At 37.4% G+C, this 18,753-nt stretch overlaps 1 protein-coding gene across 2 annotated transcripts in view; it reads left to right on the plus strand.

Moving 5' to 3' along the window:
* Window positions 1–18,753, plus strand: part of LOC115420043 (protein phosphatase 1 regulatory subunit 1A-like) — a 36,917-nt gene extending 18,164 nt beyond the window's left edge. Inside the window, exons 3-8 of one of the 2 annotated variants that reach the window (XM_030135196.1) lie at window positions 7,706–7,743; window positions 7,915–7,978; window positions 9,372–9,554; window positions 13,766–13,894; window positions 15,559–16,169; window positions 17,806–18,753. In XM_030135196.1, the coding sequence (XP_029991056.1) occupies window positions 7,706–7,743; window positions 7,915–7,978; window positions 9,372–9,554; window positions 13,766–13,894; window positions 15,559–15,638 (494 nt within the window). In that variant the 3' untranslated portion in view covers window positions 15,639–16,169; window positions 17,806–18,753. Of the gene's footprint in view, window positions 1–7,705; window positions 7,744–7,914; window positions 7,979–9,371; window positions 9,555–13,765; window positions 13,895–15,558; window positions 16,170–17,805 lie in introns of those variants that run through there. The other variant, XM_030135198.1, reaches the window with a different exon arrangement.

Below are 18,753 nucleotides of genomic sequence, written 5' to 3' on the forward strand. Positions count from 1 at the left end.
ACAGGGAGGCGGGATAAGACTGGGACTCACCAATCAGGCGACTGGACCTTCTCACTATTTGATTTAGTGAGTTTCTCTCTGCAACTGAGGTCTGACCAAACCACGCCACCAGACAAAAAGATAAAACAGACTCAATAAAAGAACGATAAAACAAAGTTAAAATGGTTCGGTCAATGTGGAAGTGTGCCAGTTTCCTAAGGCAGTGGAGGCGCTGATGGCCCTTTTTACACACAGATCTACAGTTTTCATTAAAACTCAGTTTTTCATCAATTGTTGCCAAAAGTTCTGGCAGTGACACAAATTAAATCTTGACATAAGTATGATTTATTTGCTACTAAAAGTCATTGTGTCTTATTATATGCTTATAATTGTTCTTCAATGTGGTGGTACGGTGGTGCAGTGGTTAGCACTGTCACCTTACTGTAGGATTCGATCTCAGCACTAGCCAGGGAGTTTGTATATTCTTTCTGTTTCTGGATGGGTTCTCTTTGGGTTCTTAAAATGAATGAACTGAGGACACATCCGGTGTATCACACCTTCACCCATTAGTTACTTGGATAGGCTGTGCAACCCTCTCATGGACTAAGCAGTTTGGAGAATGAATTAATAAATGAACAAGTAGTGCCAGGCACAACAAACCCACTCTTTGTATGTGTTGTAGCTTATTTTGGCATCAGTTCAGCTGATGTCATCATGTCTATGTGTGTGGGGATGTCAGCATATCAATTACCTCTATATATGTGCCAAGTTTGAAGTAAATTGAAACAAAATGTATTCTTATATAGACATTTGGAATTTCACCCATTTTAAGTAAATGGGAGAAGAAAAAAGATTTTAAAAATAAAATAAATAAATAAATAAATAACTTTGACGTACTTTTCCCAAGATGTAACCACATCTATTTTGGGTCACTGGAAATCTATGAACCCAAATTGGCATGAATTCAACCAATAGTTTTGCTGGTACAGATACTTGAAATTTCGCCCATTACAAGTAAATGAGGAAAAAAACAATAATAATTTAAAAAAAAAAATTATAAAAAATTTAAACTTTGACCTACCTTTCCCAAAATGTAATAACACCTATTCTGGGTCACTAGGAATCTATAAACCCAACTTGGTATGAATTCAACCAATAGCTTTCATGCTACAGACATTTGGAATTTCGCCCATTATAAGTGGGGGAAAAAAAAATAATTCAAAAATTCATAAGAAATTTTAACTTTGACTTTTCCCAAAATTTATTCAGATCTGTTCTGGGTCACTGGCAATCCATAATCCCAATTTGGTATGAATTCAACCAATAGTTTTGCTGGTAGAGTGTTAACAACAAAGAAACAAACAAACCAAACCAAAAACAATACCCCTTGCTTCCCCTTCAGGGGGTGGGGGAAAAATGTTCTGCAATGAACTGCACAAACAAGTGGGGAAAATGGGATAAATCTTGTCAAAACTAAATTTGAGTTAGCACAGTTTATAAACAAACCAACAAAATATTCATTATGTCAAATAGATAATAGATACCCCATACCTGCTGTTTGACGAAGTGATATGTTTGCAGCTTCACCAACAAAAAAGGGAAAGAAAAATGTTTTTTTTCTCCTGTTTTTCACTTGCTTTATTATTATTAACCCTATTAAAAATGAAGACCAAATCTGATCAACCTTAGTTGACCTGACCTCATCCCTTAGCCCAGTCATCTGACCTTTCATCTAACCTTTCCTTTAAACCAAATCAAATCATGGAAACCATTTTTTTCCCCATAATAGTTTGTGTTTCATATCCACACTAGGCGACAACTAAAACATCATGTGACCACAAACAGTCACAGTCTGAGTAATTCCAATTTATTACGTGATGTAGCATCTCAGCTCTATTACGGTATCCACCAAATGAAACCTTCTGTGCAAAAACACCCAGAGTGTGTATTCTCCTGAGATTTGAATGATCAAACACAGCAGCAGTCCTCTGGAGAGTTATTCTGCTGTATGAGTCATCCAGTCATCCCTGCTCCCCTCGCTGCCGCTGCTATACTTTGGTGTGTGAAGGCATAATTTCACTACTGAATTAGGAAATAATCAACTGGGAATTTGGGGCGGAGAGTTAATTTTCTTCAGATGAAAAAAACCAGAGGGAGGTATTCACCGTTTCTTGTGAATAAATAAAAGGTAATGTGTCGTCGATGATCTCAGCAGGGACTCCAAATGTCAGAGTTTTAAATTACAGCATTTACCAGACTATAAATATATGAGTTTTTAATCCATGAAGGAAAACTCTTTTTTTCCACATTTTGATCGGTGTCTTTTCTCTTCGGCTGAGCTCTGTTTACATCCCTACTGTACGTGAGCATGCTTCTGTGTTTGTCTTTGATTTAATAATTAGATGCAGAGCATGTGGAGTGTTTCACAGTTTACCTTGATCTCTGAAAGTGTAGAGAAGACCCTCAACGATCCTCGGTGCCGCAAAGATCAGAGATAAACGGAGAAAAACAGAAAAAAAAAAAAGAATGTGAAAGAGTCTTAGAAGTGGTGCAGATGGAAAACTAATTGTAAAGTGAAAAAAATAGAATGTGGCGAAGAATACCACAATATAGAAAAGGTAAACAGTAGGTAAAGAGTGGGCTTTGAATGAATTTGATTCTATGTTTTGGTGTCACCATTTGTCTGCTCTGATCAAACAGTTCTGATTCAATAAACTGTGTTCTTTACATAATATTTGTGTTACTTTACATTAAATGCAATATTCTGACTTTGAATTTAGGTCACGTTTCACTTTAAAAAATAATCACTTTGCATGCACTACTACGGCCTGTATCCTTTCTGTGGATTGATGGCCAATTAGTTTCCCTTCTAGACATCAACAAACTATTTTAATCTTAGTCACTCTATTTCTATCCTGCCGTAATGAGGGTCAAAACACTTTAATCAGTATAAAATACTGAATCTGGTGAAGATTACCACCCTAATGAAGTCATGATAGACAAAAATGTTTGGGGATGGTTCAATGCAAATGTAAAACATCTGTATACAGTGCAATATTTGAAGGATTTGTATTTATTCTTACACCTCACTGACATATATAAAACTGTGAGTTGTTGAGAAAGATAGAGACATGTCTGCCATGAAAGGTAACGGTGATAGTGAAACAAAAATAGAAGCTGAGACAGAATGACTGACACAGACCAGCAGAGACAGAATCAGACAAATCAGACAATGCTGTTGCCACAATCTGAGACAGAGACAGTTCTAGTGCCAGATCGAGGGGGGATGGGTATGAACACATGTGATGAGGCTGTGCTGGTGCACTAATGGTGTGCCCCACATCAGACAGAGCCTTGCATTATTTAATGCTTTGCAGATTGCTCTACCCTGTGCACTGTGAACCCCAATAGCAGATCAGAAGAGCAGACACAGATGTACAGACAACTGGCTTTGAGCTAAATAATGAGGACACAAACTGTACAAAGGAGTGGTCATTTAAGTCTTCCTTATAGAGCATAGGTGTCAAACATGCGGCCCGGGGGCCAAAACCGGCCTGCCAAAGGGTTCAATCCGGCCCCTTGGATGAATTTGTGAAATGCAAAAATTATAATGAAGATATTAACAATCAAAGATGTGAAAATCATTTTAGGTCAATTCAATCTGAAGTGGGTCAGACCAGTAAAATACAATCATAACAACCTATAAATAATGAAAAACACAAATTTTTGTCTTTTTTTTGTGTGTGTAAAAAAAGTAAAATTACACAAAAATGTTTATATTTACAGACTATCCTTTTACAAAAAATGTGAAGAACCTAAACAAATATGAACAATATGAAATTTCTTAAGAGACGTATGTGGTTTTTTACCAATATACTGCCTGTTACTAAATATTTTGTGTATTTGTCGATCCACTGTGATCTGTACTTTGTAATGTACATGTATAAATGATAAACTAAGGCGTAATATTGTAAAAATTGCACTTATTTTTCTTAGGAATTTTCAGGTTGTTCATATTTGCTCAGGTTATGTTCAAATACAGTTCGTAGATGTAAACATTTTCGCTACGGAATTTTACTTTTTTCAGTCAAAAACAGAGAGAAAACTTTGGAGTTTACATTATTTATAAGTTCTTAACCTGTTATTTATATTATTTTACTGGTTCGGCCCACTTCAGGTCATATTAGGCTGAATGTGGCCCGTAATCTAAAATGAGTTTGACACCCCTGTTATAGAGGATGAAGGCTTGGGGTGAACTTTTACTGATTCTTACTGATATTGGAGACGGAAAAGCAGAGTGACATAAAACAAATAGTTAATTAATTATGTATGAACTTCTTTGTGGTACATGTCTTTTTTAATGATTCTTGCCCTGACAGTGCTTTGTCCTTATCATTGTCCTTGTCCACAGCTCCATAATGTAACTTAACATGTAACATCTATAAAGTGTATTCACCTCGTGTTCACATATAACGGTCACAAAGTATAAAGTGCCATTTAAGTGAGCTACTTCACCTACATACTCTCTGACAGCTGATCTGTGCAGAGCTGGCCAACTGTGGGATACAATATAAAGCCAGGCTGAGTAAAATTCAAAGCACATCCAGACCAGAGGGGCACTTGCAATGTGAGAAAAAGTGAAAAACTAAATCAAGCCTCTGCTGCTTTTTGTGCATCTGGCCACACATCTAAGGAGTTTGTCCTTGGCCCTTGTCCTACTAAGTTTAATAAAAAACAGTGTTGTAGTACAATCCTGCTGACAGACAAACCAGCTGATATACAGTTCTGTGTAAAAGTCTAACTAACATAAGGTCTGTTGTTTTTAAAATGATCACTCATATGCATTTCTCAGTCTCTGGAATAATATACGCACAATTGGAATATACAGCAGACATTCTAAAAAGTACAGAGAGCAACAATACATTTCAGGCAAATGTTGTAGAAGCTAAATGTGATCATCTGGACAGAGAAAAGGACAAAAGACCATGAAAGCCTCCGGACATTCTGAAGGTAACTTGGTGTGCAATATAAAACAAGATTATTTAAGACGACATCCAGACAGAGACTTCAGAGAGCTGAAGTCCCACTGAATCCAAATGGAGGTCACACTAAATACTGACCTTATCTGCAGACGCTAAATTCAGATTTTTGTGTATGTGTGTTTCAATACTCTGAACATATTTCCTGCATATTTATTTTTAGAGGAAAAGGTGCACTTATTACAACCCTGCAAAAGCAACAGAAATAAAGACTTTTGCACAGTGCCCCCCCCCCCCCCCCCCCCAACCATACCATTCAGTCAGTGAAAAACACTTCCAAAACACTGAGTCTACAGCTTAAGAAATGTTCGTGTGAGCTGCTTTTGAATTTAATCAGGATTTGCACTGGTTTTGACACTGAAAATTGAACACAAACTTAATTTAGGAGGACAAGAAGGGTTTTTTTTAGTAGGCTGTATTAGCTATTAGGTTTTTCATTTTAAGGTTGTTGGTAAACAAAACACGTCATGTGTAATCGTGCTGCTGTGTGACATTTAAATGGCACTGTTGAACACGCTGGCTTATTATTATTCAATCTAAGACAACCAAGGCACTCATTATTTTTATTTTACACGTGAGCAAGTATGCTTTATTTCTAAAATAAAGTAGAATGCTGTTGACTGTCTTGAACACATATTTTGAAGAAGTCATTCATTTTTCTTTACAAGAAGATAGCTGTATTAAATTACATGTTTTTGATTGTGTTCCTGAAGACTCAATGTTGTGTCCAATTTGCTTAAACTAGGATGAAAGTGTTACTTTACCCTGTACCTATACTACATTAACCAGCCTTTTTAAAGGCCTGACATAAACCTGCAACTAACACCTGCAGGGGTTGCAGGAGTTATTCTATTTTTCTTCACTGAAGACAGTGCAACAACTAAAAATTCACGCCAACTACATCTCACTGCAAATTTAGAAAGGCTTATGAATACTGTGGAGTCAGTAGAGCATCTCTGTTCTCATCTGGCTTTGTGTCAGACACAGTCAGCTGGGAATTGGAGTGATAGACTCATCACTGCTGGAAAGGCATTTTCATTGGCCTTTTCTTTCATTCTGAGAGCACAGATGGACACAAACACAAAGAAACCACCAAAAATATCAGCCAAGTGAAAGCCGTATGTCATATTTCTTAACCCATTTGTTCTTGTATTATTACAAGACTATCGCTGTTATATATGATACTGGTAATGCTGTTTGTTCAAATCGAAGTGCGTGCACACACTGTAAACATGAAATAAACGTGACAAAACACGTATATTTAAAACTTTCATTTTATTGCATTCATTGTAAGAACACATCATGGTTGAGATGGTGTTTTCGGTCAATGACCTGTGCATGCCTAGTAGATGTGTCATGCTGTGACACCAGATGTTTCAAATGATTCCTGTAATTTGTGATGGTGGGAGTGTCCTTCCAGACTGACATTCTTCGACTACTGTCTGTCAAAAAACAGTTTACGCTGTAGATCTTAGGCTCTTCCAGTGACCCTGGGATGGGCCATCCAAACTGGCTCATTTCCTGGGATTGATTTGTGACAAAATCCATAGTGTCTATACTACCCAAACTCCTGGAAGAGGCTCAAAATAAAACTCAGTCGATATGCGCATCAGGAAGGTAAATCATCCTCAAACTGAAGTTTAGTGGTTTTTGATTCTGGTTTTATATACAACTGAGTTTGTGTTTGATGCAAGAAGAGGGAGCACATCACTGGCATGTTGAACAGCCTGGCGCATACTCGCATACTTTTAAGTAGGAATAATATATTCATGCACACACACACACACACACACACACACCCTAACACACACACACACACACACACACACATACACATACACAGTGCTTTCCTTGTGCCTAGGGATGCGTAGGTTGCCAAGCAACAAGGTGGTGTCCTAGAAAAAAGTTCCAAGCCTGGAAACATAGAGTTAGATTGGGGTTCATAACACATTCACTATTGATCACAGTTAATGGTTTGACTGTACATTCAGTGTTCTATTCCCCTCACACTGTGACCACAGAGTCATATTTCACATACTGTATTGACAAAAGATGATAAACCTCTCTGTTGAGTGGGAGTCATACAGTATGAGCTTCATAGTATGTGTGTCATATTATGTAAGAAACTCTTGTTCTCATTAGTAATATAAAGTCTCCTGTGTACAAAGTTCATGCACTCACTGTATCTTTAAAAATACTGCAACTTCAGTGAACTTCTACTACTATGATAAACCCTTACTGCACATTTTTAGTCATAAATAATAAAGTGTTGCTGTTTTTGTGGCACGTGGGTGACTTTCAGGATGATGGCAAGAGTGAAATAGACTTCTTGGATCATTTTTTGTAATAGATGTTAGCAAAGAGTAATGAAACATGAAATAAATCCACCCACCAGGCTCTGAAAAATTGAGCAGGCACTAACAGCACTTCAGTGCATTGCTTATATGTCGGATAACCATCTGGCTGGAGGTCACCTTATATCCACTCTGTGTCAGGTCACACAGCAGCACTCCAGCCACAGTGCACTGACAAAAAGAAGAGATCAGCTGTGCTTTTATAGCCAATAATTAGACCACGCAATATGTGTAGCTGATGAGAAAAGAGACCTGAATGACATTTATTGTTTTGGTTGTTTCCCTGTTTACTCTATTTGTCATGAACTGACTGCATCTTTGACTCTCTCACAGAAATAGATGAAGATCGCCTCCCAAACCAGTTGTACAAGGTAATTACATTACCCCTTGATTACTGTTTTATTGAAATAAGATTACAGAAATTAAATTATGTGAATTCTGTTTTCTTTTTAAAATGCCCTTCAGTTTTATCTACGAAAAAGAAAAGAACGTCATTCAGCTTAGCGTTACTTGCCTGACTCACTGGTGTTTGTCTTTTGCAGGCAGCTTTGTTGAATTCACCTCGACAAAGGCGGAAAGGGCAAAAGGGAACACCTACGATGAAAGGTAAAGTCAGCTATTACTCTTGTCACAATGAGTGATGTGTGGCATTTTATGTGCATTAATGTCAGCATGTGTTAAATCACACTGTTGACACCAATAAACAACTAAAGATTTATTATAAAGTAAATATTCCTTTAGATCTGTACTCAGTTTGGAAGGTCTACCTTGAACCTAGCGTGCATTTTGCTATAAATTAAAAAAGAAAAAACTATTAAAACTAAAACTAAGTTATTCTTTCCTTCTTTGTCAGTGTCCTTAAGATACAGCTGCACCCAAACAACCTTATCTGACCCTGACATACCAACATTAAGTCTGCTGACATGAGTTCAGTGTTAAAGGATGCATGTAGAGGAGATAAACAGGTGTCCATGTTCAGACATACAGGTGAAAGGAAAACAACAGAACTACAGGCTTATCAAAAGTATTAAGTTCTGACCTAAGTTTAGTACAATATATTAAGTATCCTGTCTCTGCAGCACTCCTATAGATGTCAGTTAATCTGAATTTACTTGGAGAAACAGCTAAAATAATGATGGAAGTTTCGTTCTATCTTGAGTGACCTATTTCAGCTTCGGTGGTGTATTTTCCTCTACGAGGTCTCATTATCCCAAAACTTCTGACCAAATTTCCATGTTTTGACTTATGTGAGACAGTGCACACAGGGATCCGTCACACCTAAAAAGAAAAAAAAAAGCCTCCTGCATACAAAATCAGTTAGGGAAGATGAAATGTGAAATCGCATACTGTATGTCTTGAGATGTACTTTTTCTGGGAATAACAAGTCCTATTTAAAACTTAGAAACACAACATATAAATCCAAACTTAGATTTCAGGTGTAGAAATTGTAACCCAGAATGTGCAGACGAATAGATAATAATTTCCAACAAAGAAATGAGCAAACAATAAGAAGAAGATGCTCAAGGATGTTTGTTCTTCATTAAGTTCCACAGATAAATGGCTCTTAAGTGTGATGAGTTTCATCTGAGAGAAAACCAATCAGTGCACTTTACTTTCCCACTACGAGAGGATTAAATGTAATAAAATGCAAAGTAAGGGGGTCATTTAAAAATATCAAGGCTTGATTAAACTAATCATCTCCAAACTCAGGCGTGTTTTACTCAAAGCTGCACTGGGTGTTAATTAATGTTGGTTCATTAAAAATGCTTAACCTACAATATGCCTTTGAAGTGCAAGATAACTCATCGCAGTGCACCGACCCTATTCTTTCCATCTGTTTTTCTCTTACACTTTTATTTCTTTGCTCCTCCCTCTGAAGCATCCATCCCCCTAGTGACTCTAGGCTTTTTACTTCTCAGTCTAACTCCACTACTGCATCCCTAAAACTGTCTAAAACTCTTTCCCCCTTAACAAACATTTTCTGTACTTCCCTTTGCAGAGCTGCAGTTTTTGGTTGAGCACCACCTATACAGGCAGCAGCAGGGAGCAGGCGACGAGTGCTCCTCAGAGAGCTGCCTGTCAGACCGGCCCAGTCCTGACTCTGTTCCTGCTGGGGAGGAACTCCCACATGACGACGAGGCCACTGCAGAGGCCTTTGAAAAGCTGCGCTGCCAAATGGAAGGTATGTTTTAACCCTATGACACCAAATGTATCGTATTTACCTCCGCCAAGGCGGTTATCTTTTTTGCCGGCGTTGGTTTGTTTGTCTGTCCGTGTGCAAGATAACTCAAAAAGTTCTAGACGGATTTGGATGAAAATTTCAGGAAATGTTGATACTGGCACAAGGAATAAATGATTACATTTTGGTGGTGATCGGGGGGGAGGGGGCGGGGGGGGCACTGATCTGCCTTGGCGGAGGTCTGCACTCTCCGAGTGCTTTTCTAGTTGATACATGAGTTTTGAAGATCTCTACATGATCAGTGTGATATTTTTACTTCTGCCCAGTGTAACAGCAGGGGTTATGTTTTCATCGGGGTTTGTCTGTCTGGGGGGGGTTGTTTGTCTGTCTGTTAGCAAGATCACTCAAAAAGTTATGGACAGATTTGAATGAAAATTTCAGCAAATGTTGATACTGGCTCAAGGAACAAATTATTACATTTTTGTGGTGTGTGTGTGTGTATGTGTGTGTGTGTGTGTGTGTGTGGGGGGGGGGGGGGGGGGGGGGTTGCTGATCTGCCTCGGCGGACGTCTGTGCTCCTTCAGTGCTTTTCTGTTTTTTTTATTGAAAAACCTGATGTATACAATTAGATACATGCAATACACAGATAATTCACTAGGGGGGAGGAATGTCCAGTGACACTACAAGATTAAACTGGAAAAACACTCAGAGAGCGCAGACCTCCACCAAGGCAGATCTGCCCCCCCCGGTCACCACCAAAATGTAATCGTTTGTTCCTTGGGCCAGTATAAACATTTCTTGAAAATTTCATCAAAATCCTGCCATAACTTTTTGAGTTATCTTGCTAACAGACAAACAAACAAACAAAAAATCTGCCCAAAATTTCTAGAAAATTTCACCAAAATCTGCCCCCCCACCCCAATCACCACCAAAATTTTATCATTTGTTAAATGTGCCAGTATCAACATTTCCTGAAAATTTCACCCAAATCCATCTTTACTGAATTTTTGAGTTATCTTGCTAATAGACAGACAACCCCCGATGAAAACATAACTTCCTTGGCGGAGGTAATTAATGAAGAAGGAGACAGAACTTTGCCAATTTTGAAAAGGAATTACCAATTCGTTAGACATGTTTGTGTTATGTTTTTATTTGTTCAAAAATAATAATATTTGATCATTGAGAACTGATGTATCAAATATGATACAAAATTTAAACTCATACATTGGATTTTATATTTGAAAAAAATCTTTTTTGGTTGTTCAGAAGGACCAATAAAGGCTGCAGTTTCAAAGAACTGGAATTTTCTGTCAATGATTTAATGGTTCAGGCTCTACAGGGTTAATTTACATGAGTTCATTTAGCTGCTTATTCAGAAACACAGGTGCTACAAATGCAGACTCTCCTCTAGATGTGTATGTGATGATACTCTGTCGCATCACATTTTACTCAGTGTAAGGCAATAATAAGGGTAAAGAACATGAATGAATGTATGAACAGAGTCAGAAGGAGGTCTTCCAGAACACTGTCTACTACAAGGATGGCATAGAAAATAAGAAAATCTCACAAAGAATGAGAGGAGAAAAGAGAGATTATATGGATGCTTGAATGAAAGCAGAGGATAAGAAGGTCACTGAAAAATGAATGGTGTGGTGTCAGGAGATGAAAGCAGATGGATAGTGATGGAAAAAAAGAAAGAGGAGATTTTTCAGAGGCAAATTAAGAAAGAGGAACACAGCAAAATACAGCTTATTAACATAAGGGATAGGTTTAATATTAGGAGGAAAGGGGATAAAAGGGAAGCAGGGAATGAAGTAGGAAGCATGAAAACAGCTGGAAGGGATATATGTAAATGCACATTGGGGTTAAGGAGAGGAAGGGGGCATTAACATCAGTCAGACAAGGGAGAAAGAAGCAATCACAAGAGTACTGCCTTGGCACATGCGTTCTCCTTTCTGTGCCAAATACTTTACATGTGACGACTAAAAACAGAGGTCAGCCTTTCAGGCCGGGCCACATAATTCACATAAATGGCAGGAAAATACAGTAGATGGTCATAGAGGACAACACATACACACACATACACATACACACACTCCAGGACTAATGCATCATGAATGGACAGGGGTGATTTTTTAGCACAAAGTGACTTTTTTTTGTTGATGCAGTTATTGGTTTTAATTCATTATGGGATGCAGGTGACCTTTTTGGTGTAAAAGCTTTTAGATTAACAAATACGGCAAAATAACAGGATGGTCGCCTTCTTTTTTTGTGGTTTGATTGTGTAGTTAGAGGATCTGCAAATTAAGTTTTCAATCCAGATAAAAGGAGCAAAGAGGAAGCTGAGGGGAAACAAATCAATGACCATTAACACCAGTCCAATTGAGTGTAGCTTTATTCTTAAAGATCACCCTTTTGAAATCACGCAGCATGAGTAGGTAACACGTGAGTGCAAATGTCAGGTGGTATTGATTGATGAGACAAGGTGAACTAAGATCTGGTCTCGGTGCAGAACATGTCATTTATGGTATGGTCTACCCATCCCTGACTTCTCTTCTGCTGGCTTCTGTTGTGCCTCCTACACAGTAAAAAAATGCAGTTTCATAGATGCATATCATGCATATTTCAGAGTCTAGCTATTTTAACCTAGATAGAGTATTTATAGCTCTATGGAGAGTAAACCAGCTCTAACAGTAGAGTACGAGTCAGTGTAAAGTTCTGCACAGATGCAGTGTAAAATTCAACTCTACGGAGTGATGATTAGTGCCAGACTGCCACATTGCATTGTGGGTACCAGACATTTTACTCATTGTGTTCTGTTTTATGTGCAGGGATTCAAGGGGGGTTTTATGTTAGCGTTTATTTAGGGTAATGTGTCTTTTTTACAACATTTATTGGCCTTTTTATGTTTATTTTTGTATTAATGTGACACCATTAGTCAAACAGTGCCTTACTTGATTGTCGCCATGAAATTATAACTGTATTTCATGTAGGGAGGACTTTGCTCTATCAAAGTAAAATCATGTCCTTGAGTGTTTGAAACTCATAATGCAAACTTATGCTCTTCACGAACCCCACCTTGGGAACCTTTGCAGTTCTACAGGGGTTGGACAAAATAATGGAAACACCTTCTATGATGCCACAATGTTAGGTGTTTCCATTATTTTGTCCAACCCCTGTATACTAACAGTCAATAGAAACTTTGAGGTAGACATGTGTGCATATTTCTACTTGTAGGGGGGTTGTAATTATTCATTGTGGATTTATTGATGACTTAGTGCTCGAGTAGTTGAGATAATGATGAGTTGTCATGTTGTCACGGTTCATTGCACATGGGTTGGTCTCTTTGCAAAAGTGGACCAAATACACATTGAGCAATACTCAGTGGGTATCTGCACAATTTGAGGATTGGTTTTGAAGGCCTATATAAAGGCCCAAAAAAGGCCACCATTGTTAGTCCAGTGAACGGCATCATGCCACGTCTATCATGTGAACAACGTCTCCGGGCACTGGGTATGGTGGAGGCCGGTTTGAGCTCCAGTGATATAGCCAGGCCTACGTATGGGCTGTTCCCAACCCACAATCACAAACCTGGTTGAACGCCACAACACCACAGGCTCTGTTGACGATAGACCGCGTCCAGGGTGAGAGAGAGTGACAACTCTCGACCAGGACCGCTACTGTTGTGACTTTGTGTTTGGCAGGTGCCATTTTCTTTTAAGTTTTTTGTTTTGAAATTATTCTTGAAACTTTACATTTTTGTTTCTGTATGGCAATATCCTAAACAAATGAGTCATGTAAAAAAATTCCAGTTTAGGTTTTCAAAATAAAAATTATGTCGAAAAATATGGTTTTAAGAGTGTATATTGTTTCAATATTATTATAAGGTGCAAACTGATGAAGAAAATAACACTGCAGAGAAATAAATATTAACACTTTATAGAGTCATTTTGAAACTAAATCTGGAGGAAAAAATAGCTCTATAAAGTGTAATCATATTACTCTTAACAGTGTGAAAACACCACAGTGTTAAATATTTTTACACATTTCATTGTTAATGTTGACACTGAATTGAGTAGAATTAACTCTGAAAATTTGACCCTGGCCATAGAGTAAATTTTACTCTAATTTTGAGTGGGACCAAATCTTATCTGAAACAGAGTTAAATTCAACTCTGTAAGAGTTAAATTGACTCTGTTTTTTAATGTGTACAGAGTTCTCCAGGGAGAGTTTATTAGAAGCTGCAGGAGGACTGGAGTGTCCTCTCTCCAAGGAGACAGAGGACTGTTCCAGCGTCGCCAGTGTAGCAGAGCCGTCATCACAACAAAACAACGCACAACCAGGTATGTTTTAGCCTGCAGAGCCACGGACCCTGAAGTCCTTTGCCTCTCATTTCTCCCCTGCGGTCTTTCCCAGGGGGCTCCTCATCATTAGTTCATTTCAGCGGGTTTATTTATTTAGATATGTTAAACAGTTCAACAGGCTTGGCTTGGCGTCATGTAATCATGGCTTGTGAACAAACATCTGTGAAGTGGCTTTGATCCGCACTTCACAGAATCCTGCAGTGGATGAAATATCCAGAGAGGCAGCCGCAGGCGAAAGTGGAAAAACGGGTAGAGACGAGTAGGGGTGACCTGACTGTCAGAGCCTGTTAGTAGTTAAAACTGAGTTTGTTTTGACCAAATACTAGTTAATACTTTTCATAGAGCCAGTTAATTATAAAGAGTAAACACAGCTGTATTATATCTTAACAGCTTCACACAACTAGAGCTGCAGTTTTTTCATAATTCAGTAGTGTATAGGCAACTTTTTTCATATCTGATCATAAAATACAAAAATTCAAAATACCTACTTACAGTTTCTTATCTGACAAAGCAGCATCAAATAAATCTTTAAAGAACAGGGTATTGCATGTGTAATATTATGTTTTAATACAAGTCATATCTGTTATCATGACCAGTGAACTCATCAGCTGCTCAGAGGAAAAGCTCAGCAAATCCTTCAAAGAACATGTGTTATTATGTAGGTCACTAATCAGTCATCATTAATACTTCAGCTACATTCACACTTCAAGCCTTAGAGCTCAGCTTCTGCTCACATTCTGTCATTTTTACATGCATCTGTAGTGGAAATCACTAAATTTAAGAGCAAATAATTGCATAGAAGAAGAGAAAGCGAGGCTTATCTTTTCGCCAAGTGTCACTAAATAGAACGATGTTAAACTGCCATGATGTGTTACAATGAATTGTCTCTTTTATGGCAATGACAATAAACTGAACTGAATAAACTGAAACTGAGGTTGCATTTCAAAAACTGGGATCTGTTTCTGATTTATGGCTGCATTGCAGTGACCCAAATCAGAATCCAAAAGACCAGATTCCATGTCATTTATGTTGTTGAAACCTTCACAAGAAAAAAAAAAAAAAAAAATCTGGGTCACTTTGACAAAAAAAAAAAAAAATCACATTTGGACCACTTGACTTGCCTGCAGTCTAACTGTAGTCACAGAGAATGAGGAAAAAGGTTTTCCTTTCTCCACATCCTCTACAACAACTCTACAAAGACTGTATTTACTGTTGCAGAACATTTATTGACTCTTAGAGATTCATTTTTGTTCTTTGTAGTGTGTTTTTTACATGGTATATATATATAGTGTCAGTGTTGTTTTCATATTTGGTGGAAAATTAAGCAGTACTGTTCTGTTTCAGTACGGTGTTTCAGTATGGAGTAAAGGCACCATCTAACTGTCCACCTCCTATTATTTAAATTAAATTACCTTTACACCATATATTGACTATTTAATGACCTATAGTGAAGCATAGAAACAGAGAAAATCACATTTTGCATGTCACTCAGAGGAACACTCCACAGACGAAAATAATAAAAGCGCTGCCAAGTGTTTATTTACCGTAGTGCATTGTTCTCAGAGATTCTGTTTAATTCCTCAGATTCAACCTCTTGTCTCATTGTCTGTGAGTCTTTTATGTCTCTGTCTGCATTTTTGCAGACACAAAAGCAGCAGCATCCAGTGCAAGTCAGCCATCAGAGGAGAAGACAAAGAAATCCAGCCTGAAGAAGGGCAAATAGAGTGGTCTTCTGTACAACACAATGCTGCTCAGTCTGCTCAGCCAGCCCAACACAATGACAGAAGATTGTGTCTGTAAATCCACTTTTTCGATACATCAGGGCATATATTATATTCCTCTACGGTCAGGCCTTAGTTACCACCTCAACAAAGACGTTTCTACACTTATTTTGTGTCAACAATCTTGTGTCAAGGGCCAATTACTACTTCATTCTGATTAAATTGTTTTCTATAATTTACCCTGCACTAAACATAACTAACCTATTGAACCAGACTTCCTGTGTACAAAATGGGAAAGAGGGAATATTTATAGCGGCACAGTCACACAATCATTATCACAAGCTACCAAAACTCACTGGCTTCATGTCCCATTTTAATGTTCAGAGGTAACAAATATACTTGCAATCTGTTTTTATCATTAAATATGTGCCATGAATTCTGCAATTGTTGTTCCATCTCAGAGCAATAACATTACATCTGTACCTCAAAAACACTGGAGCAGAATCTGTCACCCTCAAATATCACAGCATCGTGTAATATACAGGGTGTATCAGAAAATAGTAGACTCTCAGAAAAAACAACATAAAACCAAAATGTGAAGATATTTTGAAAATGTGGTCATATGTGTTTATTAACTGTGTAATTCTCCCATGACTGACACCAGTGTCCTAGGTCAGTTTTCATGCTTCAGTGAACAACGCTAATTTGAATTGTGCAAAATAAAAGTCTTTTATGCATGGAAGTGTAAGAGTTAATAGGAGATCTGTCGCCATTGGATGACAAGTTCCATTGCTCTTTTACTTTCCAAGGTTATTATCGTTAACAAAAACTAACAAAATGACGAAAACTATAATTGAAAAAACATTTACGTTAACTGAAAAAAAAATAAAAACTATAATTAAAAGGAAAAAAATAATAACTAACTTAAACTGTATTGTGTGTTTACAAAACTTACTAAAACGTATAAAAATTATGGATAAAATTCCCTTTGTTTTCGTCTTTGTCAACATCGGATTGATATGAAAGCGATTTATTTCGCTCTAGCAATTTTATCTGCTGTCACCATACGACACTGGACGGTCAGTCACTTGTGGTCACTAGTGGTTTACAGTCGTCTTCTGGTCCCCACTCTACCTGGAAACATGGAGACTAAAGTTGGGAGAAAGAAGCAGAATCCTGTCTGAGATTTATTTGAATACGACGGAGAAGAAGAGAAAAGATACGACAAAAGTAAAACTAAACTAAAACTAAGCATTTAGAAAAAAATGAAAATTAATAAAAACTAGTAAACCTGCTCTAGAAATGAATTAAAACGAACTGCATTAGAGAAAAAAAGTCTAAACTAAATAAAACTAAACTATAATGAAAAATCCAAAACTATTAGAATCTTGTTACTTTCATGCATAAAACAGGACAAAAATAATTACATGTTAACCCCTTACCATCAATACAAAGATTTCACATCAACGTCAGGTTTGAGTCTGTCATGACAAACGCAAGGGGTTAATGCTGTTAGTGAGGATTCTTTAAACTTGTTTTGAGCTGACCATTTGAAATGTTAAATATTTCAGTCAGAATATGTAATTCATTGCATCATCTGAGTGTTCCCGCTTGGTAATTTCAGTAGTTAGAAACAGACCAAAAACCATGCAGATATGTTGAGGGGGGCACAAATTTGCGTGGCAAGGAACAGGCCCATGTGGAAGACTGAACATACCGGAATCCTTCGACTAACAGAAGTGTGTGCCTTCAAATAAAATCCTGAAGTGTAAAGCCCAAATCTTGACACTGAGCAAATTTTTCTATTAATTTTCAGTTTCTCAGCGATGTGTGAAATCTTTGTATCAATGGTAGGGGGTCAAGATGTTACTATTTTTTTCCTGTTTTATGTATGCAAGTAAAAGACCAATGGAACTTGTCGTCCACAGTCACAGATATCATATTAACTCTTACACTTCCATGCACAAAAGACTTCTATTTTACACAGTTCATATTAGTGTTGTTCACTGAAGCATGAAAACTGACCCAGGACACTGGTGTTAATCAAGGGAAAATTACATGGTCAATAAACAAAATGACCACATTTTCAAAATGTCTTGGCATTTTGGTTTTATGTTGTTTTTTCGGAGAGTCTACTTTTTTCTGATTCACCCGTAGATGCTTGGTCAGTAAACAGCACATCATCATTTAGAGATTTTAACAAGTGCTTTTGATGGAGTTGGATATAGCCACACACAATGTACTGTATGTATGTGCTCGAAAGTCACGTAATCATGGTTTTATTTTAAATTAATGATGCTTTTTGAGCAAAGAATTAAGGTTGAAATTACACAGAAAACTAGGCATTTAATGTCTATACAAATGTTGCTGTAAATGTATAGTTCACAAGCAAAACCCAGTAAAAATCATGTGTCTGCAGATATACAGTATTTACAGATTTTGGATGAACAACTATTAAGAGTGAAGAATTCTTCTGCACTTCAGTATCTGGCACGTGAATGCTTTTGGGAGTCAAAGTCTTTGTCATAAAACACTTTCCTGCATGGCACTGAATGTACAGTAACTTTTTTTTTGAAGCGCGGGATCTTTCCAGTGCTTCTTTTTGTACGTCGAACAATTGAAACAGTCCATTTTAGCATCGTCAGACTCAAACTGTACTCGCTGAATTCTCTTTTAAGTCTACTCATTCACAGTCATATATATTTGTCATTATCATTATTTGACATCAAAATGTACTTAGATTAAGTGACAATCCTTCCGTAGCCTTCGTGTTATATTTAACACCCCTTGAAACAAATATAATAAATGAACAAAACCCAAACAGAAAGACACCTTGTTAATATTACTTTACCGGATTTATGAGCAGCTTGTTTCCCAGCTGCCGACAAAGACCACTATGTCCACAACGAACAAAAAAAAGAACAGAAAACATTCCTGTGCAAACTCTAGTTTTTCCTCTGCAATGTATTTATGAACCCATGTAATGTTTGTTCTGTTTTGGATGGTAATACTGTACTTTACATTAATTCAATCTGGGGCGTTTCGTTTCAGTTTTACTTGATTGATGATTATGTCTGTAATCTAAATTTGTTTGATACAATAAAATCTTTAAATTGG

Source organism: Sphaeramia orbicularis, chromosome 5, assembly GCF_902148855.1.
Source record: "Sphaeramia orbicularis chromosome 5, fSphaOr1.1, whole genome shotgun sequence".
In the NCBI taxonomy this organism is placed as follows: domain Eukaryota; kingdom Metazoa; phylum Chordata; class Actinopteri; order Kurtiformes; family Apogonidae; genus Sphaeramia; species Sphaeramia orbicularis.